Source organism: Limulus polyphemus, unplaced genomic scaffold (genome assembly GCF_000517525.1).
Source record: "Limulus polyphemus unplaced genomic scaffold, Limulus_polyphemus-2.1.2 Scaffold217, whole genome shotgun sequence".
NCBI classification, from domain to species: domain Eukaryota; kingdom Metazoa; phylum Arthropoda; class Merostomata; order Xiphosura; family Limulidae; genus Limulus; species Limulus polyphemus.
Genome location: NW_013665827.1, coordinates 382654 through 406665, shown reverse-complemented (window position 1 = coordinate 406665; position 24012 = coordinate 382654). Strand labels below are relative to the sequence as shown.

At 32.9% G+C, this 24012-nt stretch overlaps 2 protein-coding genes across 3 annotated transcripts in view; one reads left to right on the top strand and one right to left on the bottom strand.

Moving 5' to 3' along the window:
- LOC106478495 (ankyrin repeat and BTB/POZ domain-containing protein 2-like) overlaps positions 1-23917 on the top strand; it is a 112094-nt gene extending 88177 nt beyond the window's left edge. For both annotated transcript variants that reach the window (XM_022382107.1, XM_022382108.1), the window contains 13 exons: positions 4680-4838; positions 6696-6870; positions 9011-9163; positions 9699-9957; positions 13233-13334; positions 14114-14207; positions 16178-16449; positions 16751-16928; positions 17671-17849; positions 18783-18888; positions 19792-19979; positions 20658-20726; positions 21656-23917. In XM_022382107.1, the coding sequence (XP_022237815.1) occupies positions 4680-4838; positions 6696-6870; positions 9011-9163; positions 9699-9957; positions 13233-13334; positions 14114-14207; positions 16178-16449; positions 16751-16928; positions 17671-17849; positions 18783-18888; positions 19792-19979; positions 20658-20726; positions 21656-21988 (2267 nt within the window). In that variant the 3' untranslated portion in view covers positions 21989-23917. The remainder of the gene's footprint in view (positions 1-4679; positions 4839-6695; positions 6871-9010; positions 9164-9698; positions 9958-13232; positions 13335-14113; positions 14208-16177; positions 16450-16750; positions 16929-17670; positions 17850-18782; positions 18889-19791; positions 19980-20657; positions 20727-21655) is intronic.
- LOC106478497 (ruvB-like 2) overlaps positions 16779-24012 on the bottom strand; it is a 44246-nt gene continuing 37012 nt past the window's right edge. Inside the window, exon 12 of the mRNA XM_022382110.1 lies at positions 16779-16958. The gene's annotated coding sequence lies outside the window, so the exon portion shown is untranslated. The remainder of the gene's footprint in view (positions 16959-24012) is intronic.

Genomic DNA, 24012 nt, shown 5'->3' with positions numbered 1-24012 from the left:
ATATTTTATTTTCTTGATAAATATTATATACTTGACTCTAGGCTAGGTGATCCCACACTACGTCTTTACTTTAGGCTTATTATACCAACACTCACTACACTTCTAAGGTTTCACGGCACGCACTCACCCTCACGGGCCCCTTGCACCCCCGTCACTAAAATCGTAATAGGCAGACAGTAATCGAACTATTCTATCTGGATAAACGCATTTTGGCTTTTATGACTCCTCCTATTTCGAGAAATCAAGCGTGACGTGAGACACGCTGGCTTTTATGTAGATTAGTTTTCATTTTAAGTCTGCTTGTGACAGGGAAGAGACAGCACCCCCTTTTTTGTCTATTCAGGATTCTTAAAAGAAACTGTTATTTATGTTTTGTATCACAAGTGAGGCATTACGGACTTGTTAAAAAACCTGAGAAAGTTGTTAAATATCGAAGTTTCTTATACTTAAATATTAATAATGAAATTAGAAAAATCAGTTGTAGCACTAGATTCTGTTTTAACCCCCTGTGCAGAATTGCGGAAAATATTATGCAATAATATATTTTCGAATATTTGCTAGGAAGAATACTTATAATATAGTGTATATTAATGAGTTTTCTGTCTAACATGGGTCCCTGTTGGTGGTGAGGGAGCATTTTGTTGAAGGGTCTGCTTTTACAGCATCCTTTCTCCGAGATCCAAACATTCACCCACGTATTTGCAACATTGTCTAGCTTTGCACTAAGAGAAGAATAGCAGTAGGCTGGCACCCGTGGCTTTTTTAAGAAAAAAATTAATAAAATAAATTATGTACAGATCACTCAGTTACTGTATTACCATCTCTTTACGTTCCTGTATCTTGATTTCTGATTTGTATATTCATTCTTTCTTTTCTTTGCTTTCTTGGCGAGTATTAAATAAACAGATAAAGGGGGACAAACCGTAATACTTAACAAAAGTGATAAGGGAGAAGAAGACATGTTGAAAGAAAGTATATATAAAAAAAGCTTAATAATAACCAAATATCATGAAAAACTAAAGACTAGTGTTAAAAATAGTCTAATTCTAACTCCTCAAGGTTTTATGTAGTACCAAAAATACATAAAAACAATAACAGTTTTAGACCCATAGTATCAAGTATAGGTACATCATCTAGACCCATAGTATCAAGTATAGGTACATCATCTTGTGAAATAGCAAAGTTTATAACACGAAAGTATTCTTTTTTGAGAGATAAGAACAAATATAAAGTCAAAAATTCTATATAATTTGTAGAGAAGATCAAAAACATAAAATTAGAAAAGGAAGATCTACTTATATCATTTGATGTAATATCGTTGTTTACTAAAACACCACTAGATGACGCGATTAGATGTTTTGAGAATAAATTAATAGAAAACAGAATACCAGCAGTTAAAATTATGTACATATTGAAATTAACACGAGTATGTGTAGAAATTCCATTTTTTACAAGTTAACCAAAATGACTATAAACACAAAGAGGGTTTATCTATGGGATCCCCCTTGTCACCGTTGTTATGTGACCTTTACATGGATAGTTTTTAAAATGAAGCGTTAAATAATGCTAAATTTAAACCAGAAGTTTGTATAAGATATGTAGATGACACTTTCTTAGTGTGGTGACATGGCAACCGTAAACTACAAGAATTTTCTAGTTATTTAAATAGTAAAGAACCATCCATTCAATTTACGCATGAAATTGAAGAAAATAATAGCACTAAAATTTCAGACTTACTATTTACAAGAGAAACGGAAGGTAACTTTGAAACACCAGTTTATAGAAAACCATTTCATGTTGTTATGCCTCCAGACAAGGCATCATGTCATATAAAAACACAAAAAATCTCTGCATTTAACACGTATGTTTATACAGCTTTAAAGATATGTTCAGGAATATGTAAATAACGAATTGTTATTAATTAAACATATAGCTATTGATAGGGGATTTGAACCAAACATAGTAGACAAAGCACTTGAGAAATTTAACAGAGGTGTAAACACAGTTACAAATACCACATTAAGATCTGTTTATGAAAAAAACTATAGTTATTGATAGGGGATTTGAACCAAATATAGTAGACAAAGCACTTGAGAAATTTAACAGAGGTGTAAACACAGTTACAAATACCACATTAAGATCTGTTTATGAAAAAAACAAAAAAGAAACTTTAAGTTTACCTTATGTTACAGGTATAACAAGTCAATTATATAAGATAAAAGACATGATAGACAAGATAGAATTAACAGATAAAACGGGTATTTACAAGATAGAATGTGAACGTGGTGGTATTTATATTGGTCAAACTAGAAGAAATTTAAAATACAGATTGCAAGAAAATAAAGGTTATATAAGAAATAATAAAATAGAAAACTCAGTTATAGCCGAATATGTAAAAACTAACAACATACAATATTAAGTGAAAAAAGTTTAATTTTGTCTCAACCTCGTAGTATTAGAGCATTAAATATTAGAGAAACATTAGAAATAATAAAGTATTAAATAGAGACGAAGGGCCCGCAAGTCAATATGTTGATATATGGGGAGATATAATAATTATATTAAAAAAAGTAGACCAAGGAAATATGTAAATAATAGTAAAGCAATGCGAAAAGGGGGTAAAAGTAAAGTATGGTTTGTAAGGGTCTTGTAACTCCTGAAGATGACGTTGAAACCAGTACTTGTAAAGTGTTGTTTTCAAGTGGAAGCCGTACCATTTGTATTTGAAACATTTTAGTAGTTATATTATTTTAAGTCTGAATGAGATCAATACTATTCTGATCTTCCCCTCAACAATTGTAAGCAGCAATTTATTTTTAAGAATTTCAGATGTCTTGTTAGTTATCGAAGATAAGTTATGTCCGGCAGCAGTTCAAACTGCCCTCGATAAACTACAATAATGGACCACTGTAAACAATTTTATATTTAATCATAAGAAAAGTCCGGTTAGCGTTTGTTTCTGTCATCAATGCAGATTGTACCATATTCCAAAGTTCTTACATGAGAGGTAAACAGATTCTTCTGATAACCAAGACTAATTTACTAGGATTTCTCTTTGACAATAATATCAAAATAAAGTGTACAAAGACAAGGAAATTATTTGTGCTATATCGCCCAAATTTCGTGAAGTGGATAGATGCTTTATGCTTGAAATCTATCGTGCCCTTATGTGACTGAAGCAGGGATATGGATTTCTGGTCTACACCTTGGATAGAAATTCTGCATTGAAGACATTAGACTCTGTGCATCATCAGGAGCTATGACTCCAGATTTCACCAGTTTAGAGTTCTTGCACGAAGACTTATGAAATTTCACATTCAGTAGTTGCAGCTCTCTTTGCAATATGCTTCTAAGTTCAAATTACTGCTACAGCTTCCCACCTGGTACTATGTTTTCATGCCATGGGGTGGGGGAACTTTGCTTTTTCGCCAGTATATATAACATTGCAGAACCCATTGATTGGTCTATCACCTGAGTCATTCTTCTGTACTGGTTTTTACAGGTGGCTCAAAATCATGTGACTGTGGGCTTTATTGTTATTTGCTGCAATTCTGTTGTTGCTCACAGGATATACTCTAGAGAGTCTATGTTCACTGTAGAGTTATATGCAGTCTCATTTGATCTAGTTTCATAGAAGCTGAGTGGTACACCAACTATACCGTCTATACCGATTCACTTAGTTTTTTGTATCTTTAGGAATGAGCTTGCTGACACTGCAGCCAAATCTACCTACACTAATAATACTGAACCTTTGCCTATACCATATGCGGAGTTGAAACCTTGCCACCAGAGCAAGGTTTCTTGTCACTTGGTAAAGAACTTGGGGTGAGAAATGGTACAACAAGCTTTTCCAGGTGAAAGTTACCATTAATGATTAACCATCTAGTTTGAGCTGTAGCGGATGGAGGAAGTTGTCACGACAAGGCTCCACATTGGCCAAAGTCCTTTGACTCACCATTTTCTCCTGTAAGGGGGTGACATGCCGAAGTGTGAGAAGTGTGACACTCAAGTCACCATTGCTTACATTCTACTTTTAGACACAATTTAGCTTGTGGTGTCCCCTTGACATTGAGCAGTGCTACTGAAAACGGCGACACTGACCAACTAGATACTTTAATTTTTGCCGGGCCATAGGCATTTTTAACTGTATTCAATATTCTTATTTGTCCTTTTATATATACACTTAAAATTTCCCTTTAGATAATTTCACTTGATTATTTTTTGAGTCATAAAACCCTGAAACAATAACAGTTAACGAATTTACTAAAAGCTTTGAAAGTTTAAAAATGCAAATGAAATTCCATTTAATAATCCACTGAACCAGCGAGTTTCAAATGTGTCAAACAGCTTTCAATAGAAAACTACTGTCGTATTTTACTGGTTCGACGCTAAGTGTAAGAAAGTTAACTCAGGGTTTGTACATTACACTGTGTGTAACAGTTAGGTCATCCAGTATTCCACTTAAGGTTTTTTTTCATTCATTCATGTCATTATTGAGATCTTCATAATACTTCAGATGATTATCAAGTTGCAAAGCCATTTATTAGTATGTTTTCGATAACCAAAACAATCCAGTTCCTTGAGAAATAATTGAAATAAGACGATTAATTCCTAGTTCTCTTTAGCCTAACATGAACCGTCTGTGGCTGTTCTTTATAGAGGACTTATGTATTTCTTAGGAGCTCTCTCACTTCCAAGATGGCCAGGGCAGTTTGAAAATGGTAGTAGGTCCAACAGTTCATCTCAACTTCATCAACCTGAAGAGCAACCCAGGCCCTCCTCAAAATCAACAGAACATAGTCTTCTGACGACGTGTGTTGGAAGTATTTCTGAACTAGGTACAGTGAAGCACATTATGAATTTCAAAATGAAATAGGGATCCTACTATAACAAGTAAAGAAACAAGATTTTAAACCATAATTACAAATTTACAAAATTTAATCCCTACTTTAGCAGTTTTAAACACTTATTTGTAGGCCAAAGTAAGGATTAAATTTTATAAATTTGTGATTGTGGTTTTAATTCTTGTCTCATTAATTTTTTATAGCAGGATCCCTACTTTATTTTAAAATTCATAATTTTTCAACACTCTTATTTCATGACTTTTTATAGCAGGATCTCTACTTAATTTTAAAATTCATAATTTTTAACAGTCTTGTTTCATTACTTTTTAGAGCAGGATCCCCACTTCATTTTAAAATTCACAATTTTTAATACTATAGCTTGTTTACTTTTTATGTTATACCTGTATAAAGTATATACTTTATCTTTAGAAACTGTCGCTTGTCTATCCATCGATATGTAGCGCCATCCATTGGGTTGAACTGGGATGAAAAGATATTTAAGTCTATGTATGATATGCTTACCATTTATATTATACCTGTATATATATATATATATATATATATTTTCATTGGAATGTCAAAAGTGGATACCTAAAAGTGATGAAATATTGTAGCGATAGTCCGAGCCATCCAGGCGCTATCCCCGCTGACGTGATCAGGCACGTAGGTAGTAGACTAAAAAGTTGCAGTTTTAGAAAATTTTGAATTGCTATTAGTATATATATGCGCATAATATATCGTAACCAATACTTTGGATGGTAGGTTTTTCGCTTTAAAATTCGATAGGGTGGTTTTCTGGCGCGTGAATTATTTGGAATCCTTGTCGATCCCACGGACTACCGTACTTAAAAGTACTTTCTAAGGTGTGTGCATAAAATGACTAACTCACAAACTATCTGGCTAAGAGGATCTAACAGACGTAGAAAGTGCCCAATGTGTTATATGAAATTCTATGACCTGTTGTGTTGATTTTTTTATTAATCACTCGCTTTTTTGTTCACATGAAAATATAATAACTCGTATTTTGTTTTTAAGTGTAAGGGAGCAGATAATCAAGTATGTCGTTATAAATTAGCATTTGAGTGTAGTTGAGACTATGCTACAAATAGTTCATATCATCTTGCTTTCGTGTCAGTTTAGGTCAAAGACACTTAAGGGAAAACAATTTTGGCAATTTTTCAATTTAAAATAGTATTAAACGTAAACCTAGGCCATGGAATTTATTAATCCCAAATAATACACTAACGCTTGGTTATTCAGAGTGGAAGTTGTATTTTCATTTTGAAGCTAACTTAGTTTTGGGAGTTTTAAAAAAATTAATGATATCTGTACAGTTTTTTGTCTGCGTTGTAATTCGACCTGACAGAGTCCAGCAGAAGTGAATCAAAAAGTTGCAATATACCAAGGGTTCGTAGTGGAAACTTGCATAATTTCAACATGACACATTTCGTAACTTATGAGAACACATTCTGGTTCACTGCTGTGGAACGAAGTAGATCTTTTGATCTACGTTCCAAAGATTTATTATTTTGCTTTCATGTAACTTAGTGTCATTTGCTGGTCAACATAAGTGCAGAAATATTTTCTAAAGATGCATCATCTTATGCTGTGTAGTATTCGATTTTGTCTTGCTGTCGTAATTAGAATGCCTAATATCATTAGAGCTCCATAGAATTGAAGAATGTTTTTCACTATACAAAAATACAACCATGTTGCCAAAACGTCTACAACTTTTTATATTACTAAGAAATGTAAAGTATGTCTGAAAACATTATACTATTTAGTGTTTACGTATGTGTGTTAAGTGTACAGAATTTGTTCACACAACTGTATGCATATTTTTATTCGTAGGAGATCTCTTGGGTCGGGTTGTGCAGTACCAGGCCAGAATGACAGGAGTTGCAGCTAGCAAGCAGAGCGTAGCCTGGGGCCCAGGTGCACTCCATAATCTGTACTACTACATGCGCTGTTCTCAGTTGGAACATTCCTGTTCCAAAACTGCTGTCCAGGAACTAGTCTATGAAAGGTGTGGATACAAATATAAAAAGTAAACGTCTTGTTGAAATTGTTTACCTATTGGTTTTTGTATTACGTATGACTACTACCTAGATTTGAGGCTTAGTGCAATCAAAAATTTTCGGTACTACCTTGTGGACTTCCAACCGAACTCTTTTTGGGATTGACTCGTAGCTCACAGACGTAGTGAGAAATGAGTCACGACGGTTTGTAAGCTCCACATTTAATTAAAACAATTTGTTGAAGCTTCTTTACTTTTTGGTATTGATTTAACCTGGTTGTTTATTGAACAGTATCCACAATTCTCCAAAACACATTTTGTCACCCTCTTCTACCAGTTTTAGGCACTGATTTAGCCTGGTTATTTATTTAACAGTATCCACAAGTCCTAAAAAACACTTTTCGGCTCCATCTTTTCCCCAGTTTAAGGTATTGATTCAGCCTTGTTATTTATTTAACAGAATCCACAGCTTTCCAAAACACATTTCGTCTCCTCTTCACTAGTTTCAGATATTGATTTAGCCTGATTATTTATTTAAGAGTATATACAACTCCCCCAAAACAGTTCATGTCTTATATTTATAATTTAGGTCCACACGTTTTCCTACAAGGCTGCTGTATGAAACAGAAGCTTAATCATTATTTTTTCGTAATGGTGACTAAGCTCAGAGCTCTAGAAGTCTAATTCAGCAAGATTATATTAATTATTTTATATTATGTTTATTCAATATGGACTAGCAGAGACCTATAAAACATTTGCTGTTAAATTAATGTCTTTATTTCAACAGTACTTCTTTAAGTACAGAATTTCTAGAATGATAGAAAAGATTTTTTATCGCAGACACCGAAAGCTGTAAGTCCATTTATCTTAGGCCAAACAGTAGTTAGGCCTTTATTAAGTACAGGTTATATCGGATAAAGAGATAAATTAACACTGTAATTTGTGTACTTTTTGTTTCAGTTTAATTAATGCTAAACTTTACCGTATTTAATAGTATCAATAAATAATCTTATAATGTTATTCTACGACCAATTGTTAGACCTATTTGATAAGCTATTAATACGTTGTTGTGAATAATGTCTGGTAAAATATATTTACATACGTTGAAATAAGTGCGCGCACATGCGTATTTAGATTGTGAGATACGCGTGCATCTTCAGGACAGATAAAAAGTGGGTATTATTAGAATATACTTATAACAACCTTATATTCTTTGAATTGATCCCTTTTCTTATTATTATTCACAGCATTCTTTAGTAAAGTAGCACAGAACTGTCTGATATGCTAGCACAGATTTTTTTAGTAGACTATCGCACAGCATCCTTTGGTAGGCAGGCATGATCGTAGCTTAACCAATGTTCACGTGTGTCAAATACATTACAACAATGAACTGTGTGGGTAAACTTGTTTTACATAATTACTAAGAGTAATTAACTAACATGTTAGCGGAATAACACTATCTTTTAAAGTTACCACAAGAAACAGTTTATATAATAGATTGACACTACTACACAACAGTTGTAGAAAGAAAAACAGGTGTAGTGGGCCTATAGGAAATCTTAAGAGGGTTTTTCTAAGAGAAGGCATTTGAATAAAAAATAACTTGCTGATCAAGAAAGTTAATATAGTTGTGTGTTCTCGGCTAACTGGACAAATTATCAAGTAAAAAATAGTATGTAAAAGAATGAAAGCAGATGTTTTCAACTTTTTGTTTGTATGATGTAAAAAGTGGTTGTGAGAGGGTGAAATACTGACGATGAATAACAAGGTTTATTTGCAGTTAAACACAACGTATTATCTGTGCTGTGCCTACCACGGGTAGCGAAACTAAGTTTTTAGCGTTACAAGTCCGCAGACTTACAGCTGTATCACTGGAAGGCAACAAAGTTTGACACAGTATATTAGAGAACATAAAGTAGGCTTAGTTTGCTTTAGATTTCAGCATTTAAACATATTCACACTCATTATTGCGATGCCAGCTTTATTCAGCTCGTTAAAATGTATGAGGTATTGTAGTTATAGCATTCATTCAGAGAATTTAAAGAGAATAAAAATAGCTTTTAAAGTAATTTTAACACTAATAAATACCAATACTTGTGACCAGTATAGGTTTAAATATTCAAAACTTCAATTTGTTTTATCTTTGTAGACCATATCTTGTGCTACCTCCTTTGATTGAGTGGGTCAAAGTGGCAACAGCGCATGCCGAATATCGTCGTAGTCAGGTTGTGGATAGCGACGATGTTGTACAGGCTGCCCGGCTTCTCTTACCAGGAGTTGATTGTCCTATCAGGCACTTTGGGTGGGTGTTGTACATTGGCATGAGTGCATTAACGTTTGGTGTTTTGAGTAAATATTCCTACATCAGTAACTGGTTATTGATAGGGTTTGATTAACTTTTATTGTATTTATGATATGATAAGTAAATTCTATATTTAGTAAAAATATATTTGATGTCTTCTGTAATATTAAGTATTTGAGATTAGATATGTGTTTGTGTGTGTATTAATCCAAACAAAAACTGATTATTATATTACACTCTGTCCAACAATAGTTCTAGACTTAACTTAATACAAGCCATAAAAAATATTAAATATTTGGTGTCATCATTAAATTATTTTCATGTTTTATTGCATACTATAAATTATCACTTCTTTATGAATATTTGTTGTTTTTGGTGTTGTTCTAGCGCAAAGCTACACAAAGAGGTATTTGCTCTCTGTCCACTGCGGGGAATCGAAACCCGGATTTTAACGTTGCAAGTCCATAAATTTACTGCTGACTCACCAGGAGGTTCATGAGTATTAAAACTAACTTTTATAGTATCTTGTTTTTAGGAGCTATGACGAAAAGCTCTACGCCAGGAGGCAGATGGACGAATCAGAGTGTGCACGTCTCTTGAGAATAGATTTAGCTTTCCGTATGCTCACCAGTGGTCGCACGGACCTGATGCCTCACGCCTTGCAGCTGCTGCCCCCTACCAGGATCAATACAATAAACGAACAAGGTCTTACCCCCTTGATGTTGGCCTGTATCCGTGGAGATGAAGCTATGGTCCAGATTCTTCTGGATGCAGGAGCAGATGTTGACATTGAGGTAGTTTTGTGTTATTGTGTTTTAAAGCAGACATTGACATTGAGGTAGTTTTGTGTAACTGCATATTTTTAAAGCATATATTGTTGACATTGACGTAGCTTTCGTTATTGTGTATTTTTAAAGTAGATGTTAACATTGAGGTAATTTGTGTGTGACTGTATTTTGTTAAAACATAGACACAGAGGTAAATTCAGTTTAATTGTATGGCTATAGAAATGTAAACATTAACTGTATGGTGATATAAATGATGTAGACGTTAAAGTGTTTTCACTGTAAAGATTAACTGGGTTCAACTGGTAAATTATTAAAGCTGCAAACAAGAGATTCGAAGGTTGAAATGTGAAGTGTAAATAAGTTTGACTCAAAAAGAAATAAATGAAACTGGACGTAAAGGTTTCAAAAGAAACAAAAACGCCTTTCTAGACTACCATAACAGGTGTAATCTGTGGAGTCTGTAAACACCGTTAACCACATTCTTTATCTTTTGAAAGTTGGCTGTCTATATTGACTGCTGGACGAAAATTAGACAATCTTACTAAATACCACTGTGATTCTGATCAAAAGTTAACTTTGTTTAGAATCTTACTGCGATCCTAAGCTTCATTAGAACTTTCAGAATGTCACGTCACTTACGTCATTGGGTAATCACCGTTAATTGAAGAAAGAGAGAGAGAGAGACCAGTCTCCCAAACTTCTCTCTTTCCACAAATACTCATGAAGATTAACTTATGAATTAGCTACCAGATTGTCTAGGTGTGAAAACTTACGAGGCTTAGGTCAAACTTCTTATTGTATGTGACATCTCAATGTGCAAGACTAACAGAGTTTAAGGTTGGTCACATTCTCTTTGTCCGGAACGTGTTACTAAGTACAGAAGTATGTACTAAAATTTTGAAAAACTGTTTATCATTAAGCATTGTAATGCTTAGTATGTAGGGATGGACTAGGAAAAAATGGCCGAAGAATATTATGTATTGCTCATCGTAGTCTCAAGTCTCTTATAACAATTTAAGGGACTATTATAAACACCTAACATAGGTTTTCGAGGTTTCAAAAGCTATAAAGATCTTTAGTTTAGCCTAAAAACATCGCTAAACTAGAGAACCGGTGAGTAACGTAACAGCCAAATGTTCCTAAACTAGAGAACCGGCGAGTAATGTAACAGCCAAATGTTCTGCTGATTATTCTGATTGTGGCGTCAGAAGGGCTAGCTCACCAATACTTTGAAGTCGTTGCAAAGATTTACATACAGAAATGATACGTTTTAACTTGGGGAGTGCAGAAGCAATATAGCGTTTCAAAACATGATGTTTATCAAGACGAATCATGACACCAGGTTAAAACTGCTGCCTTCACAGCCATTCATTATAAAATATTCATTAGTATTGTTTAAAGAAAAGAGAGGGGAAACAAGTAGAAAAAAATAAAGATGATGTAGGAATGGCAATGCCAAAAAATCTAGAAACAAGGTAGGGATGAATATACAAAAACATAACAAATATCCCAAGAAAAACTTTTATCTACTGTACAACTAAATGTTGAATTCCTTTCACTTGCATGAATTTAGCTTCGAATACAAACATTTAAACTCAAGTAAAACAAATATTTATTCACAGGCTGTTGGGGTAGGAAAGGCTTTCCTAGTACTTTCGCACAGGACAAGGACTAGAAAGAATAATGAAATACCACACTTTCAAGTGTTAAAAGTAATAATGATATTTACTGTCAAATGTTTCGTCAATAATATCTTTAAGTTTAAACTTTATTATGTCTCAACAGAGAGACGTGCTGTTTTTCTATTTCTTCTTCTTCCAAACACTTTTCAATCGATCTTCATTTCTTGGCGGATTGACTTGAATACCCCCAGACTCTTTTTTTAATTTAGTCCTTTTTAAGTATTTTATGGGGTGAAAGGTCAAACAACCCCAAAATGTATATTTTGGGCTCCTGTGCAGTCATACTTACAGCAATAACGATGAACATTGGCATAAATATACATTTTCACGTGCCCAACACATTGATATACAAAAAAAGTTGGATTTTTGGAGATGTTGGAGCTCACAAAAATGCATAATTTTATGGTTTTTTATGTTAATTATGTGGCCATATTTTGGCCAGTTTACATGGGATCTGGTACAAAGATACTTTTCTACAGGTCCCATAGATATACATAAAAAGAATATCGGATATGTCCATTTTTGGTCATTTTATGGAGGTCAAAAGGTCACAAAAGAATAATTTTAGAGGTTTCAGTCCATTTCTTGGATATATTTTGACCAATTTGCGTGCAATTTGGTACAAAGATACCTTCTTACAGGTCCCAAGCAGTGGTATAGACAGTTTTGGTTTTCTCTGTTTTTTTTAATGGTTTTTTAGGTGTCAGAATCGGCCAGGTTAGGATTATGTGGCAGAAACATGTTGCATTTGCCCATGAATGTTGACCTCTTTAATTTTATACATCTGTGTCATATAGATGTTTTTGCAGTATATAGTAGTAATATATAATATATGCCAATAGCCAACTGTTAGGTTATTAAACTTAATGAAGGTAACATTGCCAGAGATGGTGATATACCAAAATATTGTAAAATCAAAATAGCATATGTACTCCTTGAAACATATAGATAATGAAGTAACTTTATCTCAGAGATAGTATAGTATAAGTAACCATTGCAATGGTTGCTTTGTGGTGGTATAATGTTAAAAGAAACATAGGTATCGAGATGTTAAAGTAAAGTAGGATGTTAAGGTAGTTTTGTTTTATGTGAACATATGATACACAGTTTTCACCTTCCAAATAAACAGTTACTTTTAAAATCTTTGAATTCTAATATAGTATGTTTTTTTATTTTCATTTAGAACCAATATATGATTTGTTTCATAAATATTTTATAAATATAATCAGCAAACAAAACTGTATTTGTATCCCAGAGTTTTCATAAATTTTAGCTAATATTTTCTTGTTTAATGGATGATGTGACATAGTGAGGGAAACAAGCACTATTTGTACAGCACAAGTTAAAAAAAAACTAATCAAGATTTATATTGTGTCATGAATAATGAAAGAAAATTAGTTAGGACCTATTTTCTAACAGGGTTGTTTGTTTAAGTATACTATAGATTCTGTAAGTTTGGTTTCAATTTGAAATATTATCATTTTAACTTAGGAGACAAAAGCTTCATTTTGAAAAGTTTCTGCAGGACTCATGTGTTTCAAGTTCAAAAATAAAACAGAATGATTGGAATAATAAAAATTTGTTCTTTATTTTCTATAGACACCTCTGTGTAATGGGCATTATCAAAACTTAAACCCTGAAACTCAACACTGGACAGCATTGACCTATGCTACAACCCATGGCCATCTTTCCATCACTAAAGTAAGATAACGTTTGAAACAGGTTATTTATCAACATCAGCGTTATAGTTTTAATTCAATCAGAAAAATATCACTACGTGGTTAATTTGTAGGCTTGAAGATTTTAGAAAATGATCAACTTCATTTGAATTGATACAGTTTTTTCATTTGTATTTTTACTTTATGTTTTTGATTCACAAGTATAACTTGTTTGCTAATGGATAGTAGTGGTAATAATAATAATAATGTGTTTCATAGTAACCACTAAATGTAATAGATACATACAATATGTTATTGTACTTAGCTATTTCTTTGATCAAGAAAGCACTAGTACTAATTTTAACACAATCAATATGTAATTGCAAATAAATAATCAATAAGAAGCAATTTATATGTTGAACTGAGTTGGTTAATTTGCTTTTTATGTTATATTTGTAGTTTTTGTCTACTTACAATTAGTATAGTACATTATTATAGAAAATACAAAAGAAAAGCAAACAAGTCTTATAGCATTAGTATTTTATATTTGCTTAAAAAAAAATCCAGTAAAACTTGTTTTTATACTACCATAAATTTATCAGTGTATCGTTATGAAATATGTTTCCAAGTGTCCATTATTATTCCCAACACTCACTCAAATCTTTTTTGGTTGTGGTCTGATCTTCTTAGCTTCCATATAAGATCATACAATTATAATGATAGTCATATCTATGTTGCACTTTTACAGACTTTATCTGTCAGTTTCCATCTTTATACTCATTAAGTAAATGTTATTGTTTGTTAAAATATGTATTTTTATAGCTTCTTTTGGAAAAGGGGGCAAGTGTTGAGGGTGGAGCAAGATTAAGTGAGGATAAGATCACCCAAACACCCTTACAGTTAGCTGCAGCTTCAGGTTAGTATAAAAATGTTAATCTTTGCTATCATTTAAAGACATATGTCAATCTTGTGCGGGTTACTGCATCATAAGGTTAAAAAGAATCCATCTATACATTTTTACAGTTTGTTGAAACTTCAAGATTTTAATAAAAAGTTAATCTTTGCAGAAAATACCCTCACTTAAACTTCTTTTTAGTAGATTTTAGGTTCTTTTCAGAGATTATGTAACTTTGACATCTTTACAGTAACTACTTTCACAACCATGGTTCACCCACTGTATCAGTATTTGAGAGAGAGAGAGAGAAGGCAAATGAAGCAGTAATACATAGTCTGAAACAGGTCAGGTCATGGGTTTGTGAGTCCACTAGGAAACATCAAGGGTATTAAGTATGTCCAGATGTGAAGGGAAGGAAAAAGTCAGGGCTGGTCAACACATTTAAAGTCAAGGAGTGTATATATTAGCTGAGACCAACATTGATCATAGCAATGGATGGTTCAGACAGGAATGACATGACTGCATGAGCAGAAGTCAAATGTAGTATTTGAATAGTGAGTGGCAAAAATTGGACAGTCCAGTTCATTCAGAGCAGAATGTGCAGTATATGTGCACTTGCCTGGTTGACCAGTAACAGTGAATACTATGATAGTATCATCCTCATGATAGTTTCCCTAAACCTCATCCCAAGTTCGGAAGTAAGTTTTATTCAAAGAACATGGGTATAACCTTTGAGGAATGTGAAGGAGTATCCGATGACTTATATTCCAGGCCACAGCAGCATATCATTCAATGAGAAAGCAGAGCACCTAGCTGGTGATATGTCACTTTTGAGTAATCTGATAATATCTCCAAATGATGTCAATAGTGAAATAGCATATAGATTATAGACTGAAGGAAGGATGAAATAGCGGAAAGAGGGTGGAAGTGCAGTGAGTGTAAAAATATGTGGAAAGGACAGATGATCTTTAAAACAAATGGAATTGGGTATTACTATTAGAATAATGTTCAACAGATTACTGGATGGAGGAAAGCTTCTGTCAAGGTAGTTCCAAAACCCTCAAGCATATAACAGTAGTAGAAGTAATAGTATTATAATCATCTTATTTACATTGTGTACTGGTGTTTAAAAAGCAAAACAAAGAAATATGTGTATTAAGGTAAAAATAAAAAATTATATTCAATGATATTAATAATACAGTAAAAATTAACAGTCAGTTGCCTCCCTGTAACCTATAGTTTGGAAATAGGAAAGTTGTCAATTTAACTAGAACTGCACACTGAAAAATGTGCTCTGATGGAACTCCATAACAGAAGGAAGAGAGAGTCTGTGCTAAGTTCCTCTAGCATGTTTATTTGGGCCTCTATATTTAGATAGAAGCAACTTTGAATTCATATGAAGTAGTATTAAATTCAAGGTGACTTTTAGATATTGCATGGTAGGTTATAGTACAGCTTCAGGTTTAAATATGATTATTTAGATTTCCAAGTCATTTGATATGTATGCTTATTCATATAAAGTGTGGTGGTTAAGTACTGATCTTTGTTAAGATACTGTCTTGATAATCTATGAATTCGTCTTAGTAATAGTGAAATGCAAACAAGCATATTTACATTGAACATAAAAAAAAAAAATGCTGAAACCTGTTTTGACTGAACAAGTAGGCTGTTGGAGAATGCAAGTAGCAATTCATTGTGTGTATTCTGAGTGGCATAAGATTAAAGAAAATTCTACTCACTCTAATCTTATAAGGGCTTTGGAAATAAAGTGAGAGATTGATTTTAACTTTTGTACGCTAATGTCTTTTTCTAAATTTGCAGATAACATTTTAATATGTGCCTGAAAAGAAATTATAACATTTTAAGTAGACAGACAGTGTGTGTGTGTTCAGTAACTTAAGCTAAGGTTCATAGCTTAAATGTTGTTTAACAGTAGAGAACTTTCATAACAATCTTTGATTAAATCTATTTACTATACAATTACTTTCCAGGAAATTTGGAGCTGGTAAGTGTGTTGCTATCCTATGGGGCCCATCCTTTTCTTTCCACAATGTTGCGGGACTCGTTGAGCTATGGTGGTGCTGCTCAGCGGGGTTGCTACAGTGCCATAGCTGTAGCAGCTGCCCATGGGCAGAGAACAATACTTCATAAACTCCTATCTCACCCTATATCTAGTAGTAGCAAAGAAATGCTATCTCTTGAAGAAATCTTAGCTGAAGGAGCCAACCAACTAACCAATGAGAGAAGACCTGCAAGACTTCAGGTAATTAAGGAAGATTGTATTTTTGTTGTCTTTATCTCATGAACTGCTCTATTGTATTAATATAGTGTGAAAATTGGACAGTGATATTGTCTGATCTCCCTAACATGCATACACACTGTTCTTTAAACTATAACCCACAGACAGAAATATTATTCATATAAAATATACTGTCCGAGTCATTTAATTAATAAGATTTTCATTGGAAAAAAAAAGTAAACAATTGGGGAATCATAAAGAACAGGTTTAAAATACATATGTTTACCAGCCATGTTTGAAATGACACAGCTATTGTTGCCAGTAGATTATGCCAGTATCTGTGGATGATTTAAACCGTTCAACTACTGGTAGTAACATCAGTGGCTCAGAAAATGCTCAGATCATCAGACTGACAAAATCTCAGTTGAAAGCTCTACAAGAAGCTATGTATCAGAGCTCAGAGAACAGTCACTTGGAAAGTACACTAGATCTGAGGAGCATAGGTGAGTCTTGATTCATCAGAGGTGTGACACCTGTAGAAAGAAATTTTAAAGCTATTGCAGTAAATTCATTATGATTTAAAAAATAACATGAATTAAGATTGATAATCACTTGTCTAGTTTATTCCTGATGTTAGAAAAACACGTAGGTTCAAGAAGTCTTGATAGAAATGAATAAAAACTATAAACCGAGCGCTATTGAAAGGTGGTCCTTTCTTCTTTAAAGTCAAACTGTTCTTCAGTTTGCCCTTGAAGAAGAAAAGTCCACCTTTCGAAAGTGCTCCGGTTATAATGTTTTTATTCATTTTGTCTAGTTTATTGATTTCAATAGGGCATGTTGTGAAGGTTTTAGCACCATTACTTGATTTTTTTAAACTATTTGTTACTTTCACAGTTTTATCAATAAATGTTGAATAATAAATATGACAACTAAATACTAATAAAAATGAAAAAATTTAACTTCTTGCTCATCAGAAAAGAAGGCAGTGTTGTACTCGATCAGAGAAAAAAATGTTTCCAGGTAAAAGCTTAAAAAAGTATTTTCTTTTTTTGAAAACCTGTAACAGAGAGAACATAGATTTAAGTAATAATTTAGCCTTAACATAAACTGTTTTGCTTTCTGTCTTGTAAATTATCAAATTACTGTTTTTTATTTCAGTGGTGTGGTAGTTACATTTATATGATATATTTGGTGTTTTCCAGATTTTATTATAGAGGAAATTAACCAAGCTGTATGTTTATATAGGTGTGCCCTGGACTCTCCACTGCTGGATGCAGACCTTGGCTACAGCCTACGAGTGTCACCTGGGGAATATCATTGATCAAATTCTTCAGGACTTTGTACAAGTCTGGCCTGAGGACTGCAGCTCTCAGTTTGTGGATGAGTGTTTGCCTTTGCTCTTCACAATCTTCAGACACAGCAAGGTTTGAATTATTTTTTAAAATAACAACACAAAATATCCTTTAGTTAAACAACAAAAAAATTGATCAGTTGGTGAAACAAATTGAAATGATCAAACACACTGCCAGAACATTTTTGTGATAATTATATACAAATTAAGAAATTCATTAGTAACTCTGATGTGTATAACAAGTTGTATAGGGGTGAGTTCATTATATTAAAATGATTTTGGACATATAAAGCAGCAGGTTGCATGACAACTACATCCAATGTAAAGTTGCAGTGGAATGGAATGTATCAGAACTACATTTTGAAATTGTTTCATTTTCCATAGGTAGTGTGATGCCACCAAAATCAATTGCTTTTGGGAAGGGTATGTAACAGCCCTTTCTGACACAAAACCTTCATGAACTTGGTTCATAAAGATGTATTCAGACCTGAGATGAGATATCCCTTGTACTTACTGGAAAGTAAAGGAATATGAATGAATGGTAGGGCACCAGGACCATCCAGAAAGAGACTTGCCACAAATTGTAACCTTAGTCATGGTAAGCAAAATGCAGTCTCTTGTAACAGGTGAGAATTCATAAACACAAAGGTCAGTGGCAAAAAGCCATCCAGTAAAATATAGAAGGATTGCCATATGGAAAAGTGACACAAGGTGCTTCTATGACATATCTCTTCAACTGTTGCATGCATCAAGCAGCTGGAGATTGAAATTGTTATTCATACTATTCAGTATGAAGACATAATGATCAAGTTACTTGATGCAGCACCTATGTGATCGGACCATTGAAATGGGCACTAGGAAACCATTGTCCTCGTATACAAGTTGTTGAATAGAGCTTGACTTGATGTAGCAACATGGTGTGGCTCCAAAATCATTTTAATATAACATACTCAATTCTCTCTATAAAAAACTTGTGGTATAGCATTTAATTTTTTTCTACTTACAGAATGAAGGCACTAGCCTTCTCTTAGCTGACATTTTCTCCAGTTGCTATGGAAAAGAGTTCATAAAAGAAATTCATAATGTTTCTCTTGTTGGAGGAGCAAGAATTGGTAAGCAGTGTTGCTTATGTAATAAACAATGTTTAAAATTTAATTGGGATAAAACAACAAAAGCAATATTACATGAGTAATGGTGTTTTTGTTCATGTCTTTATGTTTGCATTTTACTAGTAAATGTTGTGCTGTCTATAGAAGAATTTTACAAATTGCATTTTGTATCTGTTAAGGTCACTAAAAGTGTAGTGTTTTTCAACTGGTGTGCCATGCAATTTAGTAAAAGCCTCACGAGAAAACGTATAAATGATATGTCATTTATATTAACTAGGTTTGTACACAGAATCAAAATGTATTCTGTCTTGCTGCTCTTTCAGTGTACAGACATGAGGCAATAGATCATGCTACTCTCTAATGACTTTGTTGTTCACATGGTAGTAGGAGTCATGTTTTCATAAGGTGCAGGGGAGAGGGATTAGTGAGCCACACAACAACTTTATTTAAGCAAGTATACTTTGGACTGGAAGAGGTTGGGAAACACTATTGTTATGTATTTAGTATATGTGACTGTCCCTTTATGACAGCTAGTGATTAAAAGAATTGGTACTTTGACCCATTTACTGTGGCAGGAGCAGCTCAGTTGCCATTTTCTGACTCGCAGATAAAACTGAGTTGCTATCAATCACAATAAAACGGTAATCTGCGTCATTCACAGCTGAGCCATAGAACTTTGATGACGGAAATATCCGTTATCCACAGTTAATGGGTTAAAGTAAACTTTCCTGTTTTTCAGCAGAGAATCCGAAAAGGTTTTTAAGGCTTATAAGTAGTCATTTTTTAAATATGCAAAACCTTGATTTAATACGTGTGATCCCCTATCAAAGGTCTGTAAAATTAGAATTTAATTAAGCTTGACAAAAAAATTAAAACAAGCTGTTTTTTATTATTGTTTTGTAACAGACCCAAAATATGTCAACAATCCTGAAATGTCTGATGTCCAGTTCAAAGTTGAAGGGCGTGTCTTCTATGCTCACAAGATCATTTTAGTAAATGCTTCACCTCGATTTAAAGCCATGCTATCAGCCAAATCCAGTGATGGCATGCCTCCTGTTGTCCAGATCAATGACATTCGGTATGATATCTTTCAGGTAAGATGTTTGACCCTATGTGCTGTAGTTAAACTATCCAAAGCTGTTACAAACAATTAATAAATATTAGCTTTTAGTAGATTATCAAAAGGATTTTTATATTGATAGCACAAATGTGTATAGACACACAAAGACACTTCAACACTTTTTGGGAAAAACATTTCAACATAGCCAGTATTTTATTTTTGACTAACTTCTATTCAAGCATCTGGTATATATAACCTTGTGATCCAAGTTTATTTCTGTTTATGTGTACAAATAAAAAGTAGCCTATAGAATTGGAGAAAGTTTCTAAATAAGTGAATGAAATTTCTTAATTATGATGACACTGTCAGTCTCTCCCAGTATCTTATTACCAATTTATATGAAGTTGCTTACTACTTGTCTATATACAAATATTGTAAATTTCTGTGATATCACCACCTATTGAACAAAAGTTTGAATTTTACTATTATTCTTTGTTCAGTACTATTAAACTTAGCACAAGTTCCAACTTGCCTATAAGAAAACTGGATCAAAAGTGGGTGACATAAATTCTGGACACCTTTAAGTAAACAGACTGACAATCAGAGTATATAAGAATGGGAACAAATCACTCACCTAATAATAATACGTTTTTGGATATTTCTTTCTCCAAAGTATTTTTATAATTTGTAATATTTACAAATTTACTTACAGTTAGTTATGCAGTATCTATATAAAGGAGGCTGTGAGGATTTTGATGCTGATCAACATGATATACTTGAGGTAGGTACTGACTAAAATTATTTATGGATTTTCTTTTTACCCTGTGTTATTTACAACCAATGAAACTCTGTCAACAATTATTTAGTATTAAAACTATCAAATAATACAACTATTATGCTCATCAATTTACTTCTTGCAGAGAAAGAGCTTGAAAATGAGTTCTTCCCTCATTTGTGTCAAGAATTTGGTGAAAGTCTGTTGCTATTTGCAAATAATTTAACTGCAAAAGACCTGTTTTTAATGCTAATCTGGCCAATATACCCTGGAAGATTGTCATGTTTACCATAGTTTCAGTTGTAAGTTCAACATTTGAAGCAGAAATTAAAACCCTAAACTTGTCTAAAGTTTTATGTCAGAAACTGGTCTGGTAGATTTTTCTTGTTCAAAGTTGCCATAAAAAAAAAATTATTTCTGCACAATTGACTCATGGTTTCAGAGTTAATTAAATAACAACATTTTCTGTAGCAGTATTTGAGAAGAAAGGAATTTTTGCATGTAGTTTTGGTCTCATTTATACAAATATACATACATATTTAATAGTATGTTTGAGTGGATAATTTAGTTGATACCATTAGTAACTATGAGCTAAGTTTCCCATTTTTCTTGAAAATATAATGACATGGTAATTTCAAAAAGTTTCATACATGATAGAATTGAATTATAAAGGTATTTAACAAGTAATTCAGTGTTGTATGTCTATTGATGTAGTTCTAACATTACATAAAAGTTCGTCATTATGAAGCATCTACTGTATTGTTATAGTTGTGAAAGAGCTAGTTCAAGTTTAATTCCACATGAAAGTATTGAATATCATTTAAAAGTGGAGGTCGAATTAAAAACAAAATCATTATTTGTATATTAAATACAGCTTAAAGCATGTAGAGTTCAATGATTAAGTAAAGTACTGGTCTTCTTTCTCATTTTTTCAGTTGATGGCAGCAGCAAACTTCTTTCAGCTTGATGGTTTATTACGCTTCTGTGAAGCTCGATGTTCTAAGTATGTAGATCTTGATAATGTGGTGTCAATGTACATTCATGCTAAAGTTTACAGTGCAGTGCAACTACTAGAGTACTGTCAGGGGTTCCTTCTACAGAACATGGTGGCTTTACTAACTTACGATGACAGTGTACGCAAGTTAATCTTTGGAAAAAAGCTCCACAACCATGATGTACTCAGTGGGCTTCTTCTTAGGTTACAAGACAGAATAAAAGAGCGTTCTCAAGGCAGCAAACAAAATGGTGGAAGTAAAGTCCACATTTAAATTCCTACATGAACACTGGCTCAAAATTTGTTTAGTTTGTGAATATTGTAAAGTAACAGAAAGGCCTGATACAATACCATCTGGTAAAAAAAAACATATTTTGACAATCAAGTTTTAAAAACCAGGATAAGCAAGTTGATATTATTTTTGTAATGCTTCAGGATCTAACAACTTGTGAGAGCAAATTGCTAACACAAGCCTTACCCATCCATGAAAAGGCCAAGAAGTACTGATACACTCCTTTATACATACTTCAAGTTCTGAACTCTGGAGTTTGAATAAATGCTTTTCATTTCTATACTCAAGAATACTGATTCCTTCAAAGAAGACTGCAGATTATGAGTGAAATCTTGTGACTACCTCAACAAGTCCCACCGTAGACACCAACTTGGTACTTTCCAATACTTTTCATCAGCTTTTTTGTATTATTATTATTGTCTACCACTGTTTATTGTACATGAGAAAAATACATATATTAACTGTAGAATATTGTTTTATAGTATGGGAGTTGCCCATACAAGTTAATGGAAAAGTTAGCAAATGTAATTTCCCTTATTATGGTTGAGGTATGTTGGTTATATAGGTTTATAATTCATGCCTGTTTGGTAGAGCTTTTGCTAGAAACGCTTAGGAAAGTAACAACTAATAGTAGCAATATGTGTGTAGCATAGGGATTTAAGATTTACCTATAACATGGGAAAATATAACTTAAAGTTTTGTACAAATTGAAATGTAAGTCTCTTGTAATAATGATCAACAAGTTTTAGATATAAGTATATTAGAAATTAGACTATAAAATTAATTAAGGTGTATTTTCAAATCTGGGAGGTTTTGTACATATATATTGGGAATATAACTGTATAAGGTTTAATGATGAATGAGCTCTTTGCATTTCTACCAATCCTAAAAGGGGGAAAAAACTGTGCCAAAGTGTTCATACCTTGATTTAAACACATCTTCACTGGTGAAACTTTTCTTGAATATTTTTAAGTGTTTTTATTTTATCCCTTATCAGTCTTTGGGATGTACCTGTTGTTCAAATCACTCTTGAGATGCACAAGCTTAAAGCTAACTTATTGTGTAATAGTGTTTATAGTAAACGTATTAGTTCTAAACTCTACATTTTTATTATAGGTGATATTCATGAAAAAGTTAAACCATTAAGGTTTATATAGTTGAACCTTCTTTAAACATGAGCTTGTAAACACTTAAGTTATAAAGTTTTGAAACACTGTTGAGATTATTTTCTAATATGAATTACTAGAGTCAGGCACTGAAGAGATGACAAAGAAATATTGCATATTTTTGTCCTCTGATTGCATGATAACATGTAAACACATTTTTCTGTACTCTTTTTTCAAAAGTCCAAAACTGATGCAGAGAAACAACTGGACATTCAGCTCATATACTGCAAGGCCCATTTTTGACTATTAATGATGATGTAAACATTTTAAAATTTTCATAAGAATAAATAAAAACCTGCACGTTTATATAACTCATTCAGTCATCTCACAAAAGAAAACTTTCCAACTTATAATAATTGAAACACAGGTCTAAAATGTCAGCTAATAATACACTTTTAAAAGATAAGCATTTTACATCCTATTCATATACAAGTGCTGACTTTTTTTGTATCGTTAAAAAAAGCATGTAAAGTAGTTCATAAACCCTTTTTTGTTCCTGAAAATGGACAATGTTTGTGATAAAAGCTTTTGCAGGTGAACTTACTTAACATTTCTGTACATTAAGTACTTGCTTTCATAGTCATTTGTAATAACACTAGATTGTGTGGGTTAGAAAAATTTCAATATGACAGAGATTTAAACTTTTTAAGGGAAAGGGTGGGGGGAGGTATTCCTGTTACTGGTCTCTTTATATGTTTTAACTAGTACTGAAAACTATTTAACCTTGTATTATGCATTAACAAGAATAAAAGGTGTTTGGAATACATGAGCTTATTCCCAGTGTCAAAATTCCAGTTTCATATCACTAATACATTACATATTTCATCAATGGTGATGAAC